This window comes from Salvia hispanica, chromosome 4 (assembly GCF_023119035.1).
Source record: "Salvia hispanica cultivar TCC Black 2014 chromosome 4, UniMelb_Shisp_WGS_1.0, whole genome shotgun sequence".
Lineage (NCBI taxonomy): Eukaryota > Viridiplantae > Streptophyta > Magnoliopsida > Lamiales > Lamiaceae > Salvia > Salvia hispanica.
In genome coordinates, this window is record NC_062968.1 from 46,282,387 (window position 1) to 46,293,862 (window position 11,476).

The window sequence follows — 11,476 nt, forward strand, 5'->3', positions numbered from 1 at the left end:
ATTTCGAATGTATTATAGACGATTTCATCTTCATGTGCTTCTTTGTCGGTAATGATTTTTTACCTCATATGCCATGCTCTAACCTCCCACTCACTCACGTATATATGAAACATGAGAAACTAATCTCCACTAATAAGAAGAAACGTGAGAAACCAACTAGGTAGGATTATATATTTATTAGAATTAATTTATGAATTTTATATTCATTTCATTTGCATCCCTCAGCATAAAATGATTATTCAAAACCTCCTAAAACTCCCCTTTTATATATTGTATAGATATGAAATTTTACTAATTTTATAATTTGAATGAATATTTTCTCATAGAAATTTGTATTTATAATTCATTATGTATTTTTGTTTTCATCATTTTATAAATTTGTACATATATGTTAGATTATTCCCGCGTCTCATATAAATAGAAATTTTGGAGACGACATAAATTTTAATGCTAAATTGCTAAAATAGGATAAAAATAGAAAGAAAAAATTATTGAAATATTGCTAGTTGAGAATTAGGTCTACATCATAATAAAAAAAAAAGTAAAAAAAAATGAAAGCAGACTATTTTTGCAGGACAGATCAAAATGGAAAAAAAAAAAACAAAAACTGACTATTTATACAGGACGGAGCAAGTATTTTTTACAATATCAACATCAATTTATTCAAATTTATACCAACATCAATTTGGTCCACAACTTCAATTCAGCAACCCCAACCCATCTATGCAAAACATATGCACATGCAGATTTAAACATACAGCCCTAAATACAATGGATCTTATCCTACATGTTACTCCGTCCATTTTCCAACAGGAGTCCATGTTAATCCGTCTCCCATTAATAGTATGTGTTCATTGCAAAAATGGACAACATTTTATAGACGGGTGGAGTAATAAGCTTCTCATTCCACTAACATCATTTCACTCTCATTTTATTATCAAACTAATACTCCTCCATCCAACAAAAATAGAAATTATATTCATTTTCATTCGTTCTATAAAAATAGCGCACTTCTATTTTTGGTAACTCTTTTCTTTTTAATAAGATGTACCTCATTTTTCACTAACAATACTTCAATTACTTTTTCTTTCTATCTCTCTCTCTTATTTTACTTGTGTATTAATACATGTCGTCCCAAAAGTTTTTATTTTTTAGGGACGGAGGGAGTATATAAAAATTGGACTCACATTCCACTATCATTTTTCACCAACTTTCTTTTATAGTTTTATTTTTTTTGGTTTGACCACGCGTGTACTGAACCCGCCTTAGGCGAATTCGAATAATCCTGCTCGACCAGGTTTGCGGATTAAAGCCGAAAGTATAATTGTATTACGATATATCGTATCGAAATCCGGTGTACAAAATTTTGATACTCTCTCCGTCCCATAATAAATGTCATACTTCCATTTTTAGTTTGTTTTATAAAATATGTCACATTTCCTATTTCTTGAAAAAAAATCTCTCTCATAATATGGGACGGAGGGAGTACACCATACTAAAAAGGTGGTATGGTAACAATATTAGAATTGATCATATTGAAAATTTGATAGAGCGAATTACAGTCTATCGAAACTTTTGGATAAAATAAATATTTGATTTTAACTCATACCAAAATTTCAATACGACATCCAGTACCATATATTACTAACCTACCCTTAAATATTTATGCTTTGCTTGTGTAGATCAGCAATAAAGGTTTAAGTCGACTACAATTATGATAACCACAATTAATTGACCATTAATCTTATATTTCTTAGAATCTCAATCTCTATTCAATTAATTACTTTGATAATTTATTAATTGCTTTAATTTAGATTTTTAAAGATAAATTATGTAATTTGGAAGTCAAAATACTTTATATTAAAATCAATGACTTTTGTAAATAACAGTGTAAATATTTAAACAAAATATGAATTTTGGTTTTCACGTCAAACACAAATTTGACGTGAAATAAATGAGAGAATTGAAAATATATCAAAGCAATGAAATAATTAACTATTTTTTTAAAATTATGGGATTAATAAGCATTTTACCAAATTTGATGACCTCATGACATTTTGCACATAATTTTTATAGATCTTAATCAGCATCGTTGCAAATAGAGAAGTCAAAAAAGATAGTTTTGATTGGAAACTGATAAGGCCAATTTCATGCATCGATTATGAGGTTAAATTCAATGATTTCATAGGTCTAACACACATGTGTAGAAAAATCACCAGGCGGAGGAAATGAAGAAAACATTTGCCTGACGGAAGAAAAGAAGTGGAAATGAGCAAAAGAACACGTATTTACTAGACGGGGGAAGCTTCGAAGATGAAGGGCAAAATAGAGAATTCAAGGAAGGATCTAGAAGCCATCCGTCTATAAATACTGGAAGCGCATACCAAATTATCATCACTTTTTTCATGCTCCAGCACGTAGTTCTTAGCTTACTTCTTCAAATTTCTCTACACATACTGCACCATGGGGTAAATTCTGGGGAGTTCGCGTTTTGACAGTTAGCTTCAGTTTGTGTACCACCATCCTCACGTAGGGCGAAGAAACAATCATTTCAATATCTGTGTTTGTCGGCGATCGTCAAATCATTGTTGAATTCTGGAAAATTTAGCATGGAAGTTTATTTTCTGTTTTCGCTTCCGATTTGCGTTGATCTTGTTTATTTACTTTGGATGCTTTTCGCACTTGATCTGTTTGGTTGAAGTTGAATTGCTGTTGAATTGTCTAGATCGGAGTAATCGGAATGGGGATTTGTTGTTGTTTGCTTCAGATGGCTTGGATCCGGAGTGGATGAAGTATCTGACGTTGGATCTGTTGAATTCTACATGGATATGATGTTTAGTTTCCGTTTCTCTGTTTACCTCGTCTGGTGATAATAGATATGTTCTAAATTCCCGTTTAATCGTAGGTTCATCGTTCGATTCAACATGCTCTGTTCTAATCTTGTTGTTACTCTGTTTCTTTACATGTTTATGTTCATATTGTTGGAGAAGATGAAGGTCGTTATTCGTTAAGAGTCAGATTATGTTGTTGCAGCTTTTCTTTCCGTACTATTTCTGTTTTGGGAGAATGGTCACCACTGCATGCGTTCCCCTGTTTAGTTGTTTTTAGAAAATCGCTTCACTAGGTCTAATAAATTTAGTTGTTCAATTTCATTCTTTGTCTGATCTTTATTTCATCGTGAATTTCTGCATCATGTTTTCTGTTTCCTAGGTCTAGTTGTTAGATTAGTTCGTTGCACTTTCAGAGTCTAGTAGTTAAAGTTCTCAACCCAAAAATTGCATGGCAACAACCAACCCATTCCCAAGTCCTCTTAACTCTTACTCACGTCCTATTCCTCTTTATGGGATCGACCCTTTGCTTCTCTATACTAGTATCAAGTGTAGTTGGTTGAGGTATTTTTATTGACAGGAGGCTGAAGGTGAGTCCGATGACCATAGTCATCTCGGTATCGAGTCCCTACACCTCGCAATCTAGTGAATTCCCTTGACCTGAGGATTATGAATCAATTGAAATGTACTATGCTCTCAGCTTGACCATCAGAAACGGTCTGTAATTTTTGAATTTTGAGGAAATATTAAGTTAAAATACTTTATTTTAATTTATATTTTATATTTTTCATATTAAAAAATTAGTGACTTTTGTAATATACAAATTTGTAAAAAAAAAAACTATGAATTTTAGCTTCATATCATACGCAATTTCTCCAAATATAAATAATGAGACAATTAAAAATTATTAGTAAAATAATATTATCTTCATTACATTCAAAAGAACATAATATGATAAAGAATAAGCAGAGATTATTATATTCCATTTTTGAAAAGGATGTAAATTAGAGTGAGATATTTAAAAATGAAAATGTATTAATTAGAATAAAATAAATAGAATATTATAATTAATTAAATTTTTTTCTAAAATTACAGGATTAACAAGCAATTTATCAAATTTGACGGCCTTTTGACAAATTGCCATAATTTTTACAGATCTACTCCTCAGAATGAGCCAAATGGAGTAGAATATTAATTAATTTTTTTCTAAAATTTCAGGAATAACAAGCAATTTATCAAATTTGGTGACTTTGTGACAATTAATTTTTATAGATCTTAATCACGTCGTTGCACTAAAGAAGTCAACAATGGCATAGTTCCATTTGGCAACGGTCCGCAATTTTTGAATTTAGTGATAACGTATAACTATTCCAATTAAAGAATCTAATGAAGCAATCATTAAACACAAATTTATTAATTCAATACTCCATTAAACATCAATTAAGTTGAAATCTCAAACAAAAAGATCCGTTGCAATCTCATCGGTCCCACTTTCCAATCAGTACTGTCCAGTTGTCTGTAAATGAGCTCAATCTCACCTTGAAACGCGTAAAAGGATACAGAATAAAAAATGTCAGAACACATTTCGGTGAATTAATATTTTTGGTAAATTGTACTGAAACCAATTCAAAATTGTTTTAGTTTGCATCGGAAGTGGTATTAAAATTAATAAATATAATTAAAATACAGAAAAGGAGGAAGTTGTTTAATTTTGGGGAAGAACATAACAAATAGGAGGATTATTTTTTTTTGATATAGAAAATATGAAAAATTGTAATATAAATGTTATTTTATATATTAATTTTATAATAGAATATAAGTAAAATAAATTTGTGTAATATGAAACTTACTAATTAAATTTTTAAAAAATAAATGATGGATGGATCGAAAAAGAAATTTATGACATCCATCTATAGACTTGTAAATGATTATGAACAGGAAAAAATAGTGAAATATTAAGAACATGCGCAATGATGAGCCAAAGAAGACTCAAGCTCATCTCACTCGGAAGAGAGGGGAGGGGAGGAGTAGCGTTGCAGGGGTCACCTCCTGACAAGTTGCTCCGGGGGGGTAATTATGAAAAAAGTGATTTTATTTATTTTGAAAATTCTAATTTTAAAATAAAATTAAACTATAATTTCATAATCTTTTCCATTCTTAGTGTCGGATTTGTGAATTAGTGAAAATTAAAAGAGTATGTTATTTCGATGTACAATTGATTCTTTTATAGATATGTTATCAACTCTAATATTTCTTGTGATTTTGACGTGGGACAATTGATTTTACACCTAAGTTATTATTTCTTTATACTATATGAATTTATTTGATTATAACACAAAACTAATGAGACCGAACATTTTGTTTCTAATTTTGTGCCTCAGATAAATCCTAGAGTTTGTGGTTTCAAGCCTCAAAAGTCAAACCGAACATTTTGTTTCTAATTTTGATTTTTATTATATTTTTCTTATTTTATTATATTTTATTATTCTTTTTTTTTGTTATATCTGTGTTATAATGTGGATTTAATGAATCTCATATTTTAATTAAATATAAAATAATTTAAATAAATTTCATAATGAATAACTTAATATAAAAAATAAATAGATAATGAAGTAGGGAGACTGATGAATAATTAAGTGAATAGATGATTTATGGAGTAAGTGTTTTCTCTTGAGTAAGAGATCCATTGATGGTTGATGTGAAATAGTGGTGGAGAGATACCGTAATCTCAATTTCTAGTAAGGTTAATTGTGTATAAACTCATAAATAAAATATCATTTTTTATTTATCCCACATTATTTTAAATTTAAATGATAAATACTAAATGTCCCATTTGTTGAAATTTGTTTTATTTAATTTTTTTTCTTTATTAGTTATTAGTCTTCAATTATACCGTCAAAATTATATATGTACACCAATTTAAAATCAAAGGGAATATATTATAGTAATGAAATATCTTAGTATGATTGTATAAATTTGAAATGTATCACTCTTATAAGATTTCTAGATATTTTGTTTATTTTTTATATATCACTAGAATAACATTATTTAAATTGTAACATATACTGACGTGTAATTATTATAACTGATCCGTAAACTATTGTATTATAAATATTTATATAATCCGGTGAAATCTATTGTAAATCATCCATAAAAAAAGTCGCATATACCATAAAAGTAATGGTGGATCTCAATTAATTGTCCTATCCAAAGTTAGACAAAGCTCTTCATGTTCTTCAATTAATTTTCAATGCTAAATCGTAAGCACTATACCACGTACATTTTTCTCTATCCACAACGTGCAGCGTGCCGAATCTCCAAAAGTAATCCAACCCCACACCCCTACCCCATCCCCAAACCCTCTCTATATATACAGTCATAGATACACTTCCGTCAGAAAATATAGCTCAGCTCTCACACATTCTAAACTACTCTGTTCTTGTAAGTTTAGTTCTTTTCTAGCAGTTTTAGTTAATGTATTGTTTATATGCTAATGTGAGTTTTGATTCGTTTCAATGAAAGCAGCAGCAGCAGCAGCAGCTTTGGGAATGAACAAAATGAGGGTGTTTTTGGTGTTTCTTTGTTTGTGGGCTGCTGTTTCTGAAGCAGAGTATCTCAAATACAAAGACCCCAAACAGCCCTTGAATACAAGAATCAAAGATTTGATGAAAAGAATGACTCTTGAAGAGAAGATTGGGCAAATGACACAAATTGAAAGGAAAGTAGCCACCCCTGATGTTATGAAGCAGTATTTCATAGGTATAATGATGCATTTTGATATTCCTCAAGATCCCATCTTTATTTGCCTCATTTTTATGCAACATTGAAAAGAGTTCTTTATATTTTTAAAATTTTTTGTTGTCCAGGGAGTGTGTTGAGTGGTGGAGGAAGTGTTCCTGCGCCCAAGGCTTCTGCTGCAGATTGGATGGAAATGGTGAATAATATTCAAAAGGGGTCTCTTTCAACTCGGCTTGGGATACCTATGATTTATGGGATTGATGCGGTTCATGGCAACAACAATGTCTATAAAGCTACCATTTTCCCTCACAATGTTGGCCTTGGTGTCACCAGGTATACATATATAGATACATAGATAGATAGATAGATACAAGTGCTTTGTCTTTGTGTGTGAGATTGTGTGTTTTTGGTGAAAAGTCTTTGATGGATAACTTGTTCAATATGACTTTCAATTTATGTGTGTCTCTTGGAAAAAGGCTAGCGTGCTTTGCGTAATTTCAATTAAAGTAATTATTGTCACTCAATTTTCTCCACTTCATTGTGTCATTAGTTGAAATATCATCTTTGTCTTATCTAAAACAGTTTAGTTCAATTTAGTTACTTTGGTCTTTGGTAGGAATTTACAAAAAGTTTGATGTGTTCAAAGTAGGAGTACTTTTCATCTCAGTAAAAATGGCAATTAAATCTAGGGAATGTGATATTTTCATCTTACTGTTTGATTATGCCATATTTGACTCATTAAGACTCAAATGTATAACATACTAGGATTTGGATCTATGCCATTTTCGAACTATGATTGAACTGTATTGATAAACAAAAATGTTGAGACGATTGTACAGTTCAAGATTTAGTTTTTTCTACATCACTAATTGTTGGTAACTGCAAATAGGGATAAACAACTTGTAAAGAGGATTGGAGCAGCTACTGCACTAGAAGTTAGGGCCACCGGAATTCAATACGCCTTCTCACCCTGCATAGCTGTAAGCGAGTTTCACCCCTCTTTTTTCCACTGTTTCTGTTTAACTTCTTCGCGTTTACTGATGTGTGGTCATTTGTAACTTAATAGGTCTGCCGGGATCCAAGATGGGGCCGTTGCTACGAGAGCTACAGCGAGGATCACACGATTGTTCAGAACATGACCGAGATCATCCCCGGTTTGCAGGGTGATCTCCCAGCTAACTCTCAGAAGGGCGTTCCATTTGTTGCTGGAAAGTAAGTTTCCTTTTCTCATAGTATTTTAATCAATACTACATATGTTTTTTATTTCCAAGAAGAAAATCTGTTTGGGAGTTAGGTTTTTGCTTTGATCTAATTCACATGGTCTGTCCTGATATTTTTCTACTGTTTTGTCTTTTTGCCATTTTCTAATCAATTGAATAATGTGTGTTACGTTATTACATGCCAAAATTTGTTAGCATCAGTTACGGTAGCTGAATGAATGTGATGTATGAAATTCTTTCATCATTCACTTTCCACACTTTGAAAACAACTGGCTCTCATGATGTCAAAGCAGTTGAACTTAGTGAATAAATTATTATGTCCTTCTATTGTGAAAACTTGACCAAGAAGCTTGATCTGCCAATTATAGGATCAGTTTAATAGGCAGAGTCAAAATTAAAAAAAGAAAAAAAATAATGAACTGACCAAACTTGATCATCTTTTCATAGGGAAAAAGTTGCAGCTTGTGCCAAGCATTTCGTGGGAGATGGAGGCACGACGAGGGGATTAGACGAAAACAACACTGTCATTGACTCGAAAGGACTGTTCAGCATTCACATGCCTGCCTACCATGATTCTGTCAGTAAAGGCGTTTCCACAGTTATGGTCTCTTACTCGAGCTGGAATGGCAAGAAGATGCATGCTAACGGCAATCTCATCAATGGCTTCCTCAAGGACAAACTAAAATTTCGGGTAAGTACTAACATTTGAATCTGATCAACTTCTCCTAGAATCATGATGAAATGATTTCTAATCATCAATTGCCATTGCTCTTTGTAGGGCTTTGTTATATCAGATTGGGAGGGCATTGATAGGATCACGAGTCCACCTCACCAGAACTACACTTATTCTGTTCAGGCCGGTGTTCTTGCTGGAATCGACATGGTTAGTTTACATCCAAACCATGAAACGAAGAAGACCCTCCATTTCAAACACAGTCAACCTGATCTTACATGTTTCTTGATCTCATGCAGATTATGGTACCTGAGAATTTCCAAGAGTTCATCAACAGTCTGACCTCGCTTGTGAAAAGTAATGCGATCAACATGACCAGGATCGATGATGCTGTCCGTAGAATACTAAGGGTGAAGTTCGTCATGGGCCTATTTGAGGATCCCCTAGCCGATCCCTCCCTAGCAAAACACCTTGGAAGCCAGGTTTGTTTTTTATTAGCTCATATATATTCATCACAGCTCCAAAGTAGTTCCTTTTTCTGCCTTTAATGAAGCGTTTTTTTATCATTACAGGAACATAGGGAGCTTGCAAGGGAAGCTGTAAGAAAAACACTTGTCTTGTTGAAGAATGGCAAGAGCCCAAAGAGTCCATTGCTTCCCCTTCCGAAGAAAGCACCAAAAATTCTAGTTGCCGGTTCTCATGCTGATAACTTAGGATTCCAATGTGGAGGCTGGACTATTGAGTGGCAGGGTGTTCATGGAAACGACCTCACAGAAGGTAAGTTGGGTGTATGTTTAAGGTTTAGGGATGCAATGATCACAAAGCGCAATACAAACCTATTGAGATTTCAAAACATGCACACAAATATATATGTTGGTCTAACTATGTAATTGTGTTTACAGGAACTACAATCCTGGCTGCCATCAAGAAGACGGTGGACCCTTTGACACAGGTGGTGTTCTCGGAGAATCCAGATGCAAGCTTTGTGAAGAGTGGAGGATTCTCCCACGCCATCGTTGTAGTAGGGGAGGTCCCCTATGCAGAGATGTTTGGGGACAGCACGAACCTAACCATAGCAGAGCCTGGTCCAAGCACCATAAAGAACGTGTGTGGATCAATGAAATGTGTGGTGGTGGTTGTCTCCGGGCGGCCAGTTGTGCTGGAACCCTACATTAAGCAAATAGATGCCTTGGTGGCGGCGTGGCTTCCGGGCAGTGAAGGGCAAGGGGTGGCTGATGTGCTGTTTGGTGACTATGGATTCAGTGGGAAGCTTGCAAGGACTTGGTTCAAATCTGTAGATCAACTTCCTATGAATCTTGGAGATGCTCATTATGATCCTCTTTTCCCATTTGGATTTGGGCTTGTAACTCCACCTAGGAATGCCTAAGGATCAGAGAGTTAAGTAAATTGTTAACGATTGTATTTTGTGTATTACAATTGTGAAGAGGAAAATTCCTCATGCTGGATTGTTACTCTTCATATTTTGAGCTATATATTGAACATTTATTTAATTATTTTAACCGTGATTTAAGATTGTAGTAATTATCAAGTCACCATCAAACATAAAAAAACAGTGGCATCAAGTCACCATCAAGACTAAATTACCTTTTCAAAGTAACCCTTGGAAAAACACCACTCATCACAATTTTTTATGAGCACACTAGCAGCAACAATATTGTGTCGTGATGAATCAAAACCAAGACTTCCAAGACTAAATAAGTATGGGTCCTGCTTGTTGATGGAATATTCGTTTTAACTCCTATGTTGCTAAGAGAGAATTAGCGAAATGTATTTAGTAGGAGGTTACATGTAAAATGATATTTTAGTACTTAAAAATTATGAATATATTTGTTTAATTTTTATTAAAACGTTGAAAACACTTATAGCTACTGGTTTAAATAAAACTACTTAGTTAAAATTACACATATCTTATGGAAATACTTCTAAATTAATCTCAGAAATTTAGGTGAAGTTAATATACTGGGGTGTGAATAGTTGAGAAATGTCAAATGAGAAATGTAGACATTATTGAGACGGACCAAGATTGTTAAGCGTGGACCTCTTTTTTCCAATCTCTTCGCCCGAACACCAAGATACACACCGTTGGGCCAGGATTAAATTAATCTTACTCCATAATGCATCTTACTTAACACTCCCTAAGTCAATTTAATACGAACATGTGCATATTGTCACAAACAAAGAAATTTGACATTTATATGTATAGTGGCGTGATCAGTTGCTAACTACTCCGTATTTGCTACAATGACGGATCCAGAATATAGAATTCGTGGGTCGAACACAATAAAGAATATTGTTATCGTATTTCGACTTTGATGCCTCCTCTTCACTGTCTCTTCCGATGTTAGCGTACATATCATCCGTACAAAAGTAACCAAACTATGCTTCGTGAATAGTTGTAAACTCTCATTTTCTTGCTTGATACAACTTCGAAATATGGTATCCTACTTCGCCTCACATAACAAATATTTGTTTTTTATGTAACTTACAAAGTTTTAAAGTTAAGGTACAAATAATATGGAGAAAAAAGTTACGAAAATTAGAAGTTAATCAAATTTTAAAAATACTTATTAAATTAAATAACGAATTTTAATATTTTATATACCTAATTAACTTTTTATGAAATTATTAATAGTTCACATAGATAAATTTTTTTTACATAAAATTATTTAAATTTAAATTTCAAAAGTCTAGTGTGATAATCCCGTCATTTTAGTTGATAATAGGTGAATAATGAAATTGCATAGTATAATTTGTAGTATTAAAATTTGACATATGCCATCACTGATAAGTGTAATTACAGGGCGAAATTTCTTTTTTTATAAACGGTTCATCATAACACTAAAAAAAATCAAATAAGGATATTTTTAATGCTGTTAAGGACGCTAGTTTGTATGTCTAATTATGCCATCAACACTTCATATAGTGTCTTCCTTATTGTTAGTGTCTCAACTAAAATTAGGGGACACAAATAAAAGCGTCGTAAAAGATTAAAATAA

At 32.7% G+C, this 11,476-nt stretch overlaps 1 protein-coding gene across 1 annotated transcript; it reads left to right on the top strand.

The window, feature by feature from the left end:
• Positions 1-6,154: 6,154 nt before the first annotated feature.
• On the top strand, positions 6,155-9,979 carry LOC125222700 (beta-glucosidase BoGH3B-like). Its single transcript, XM_048125457.1, has 10 exons — positions 6,155-6,269; positions 6,354-6,587; positions 6,695-6,899; positions 7,456-7,546; positions 7,633-7,778; positions 8,234-8,477; positions 8,565-8,669; positions 8,759-8,941; positions 9,032-9,236; positions 9,362-9,979. The coding sequence occupies exons 2-10, from the start codon at positions 6,377-6,379 to the stop codon at positions 9,844-9,846; spliced, it is 1,875 nt and encodes a 624-aa protein (XP_047981414.1). The 5' UTR covers positions 6,155-6,269; positions 6,354-6,376; the 3' UTR covers positions 9,847-9,979.
• Positions 9,980-11,476: the final 1,497 nt, after the last annotated feature.

Excerpts from the sequence above, each read along its gene's own strand:
- LOC125222700 (XM_048125457.1), top strand. The coding sequence starts at position 6,377 with ATGAACAAAATGAGGGTGTTTTTGGTGTTTCTTTGTTTGTGGGCTGCT. Across the intron at positions 6,900-7,455 it reads GTTGGCCTTGGTGTCACCAG|GGATAAACAACTTGTAAAGA; the intron begins GTATACATATAT and ends AACTGCAAATAG. Across the intron at positions 8,942-9,031 it reads CAAAACACCTTGGAAGCCAG|GAACATAGGGAGCTTGCAAG; the intron begins GTTTGTTTTTTA and ends TTATCATTACAG.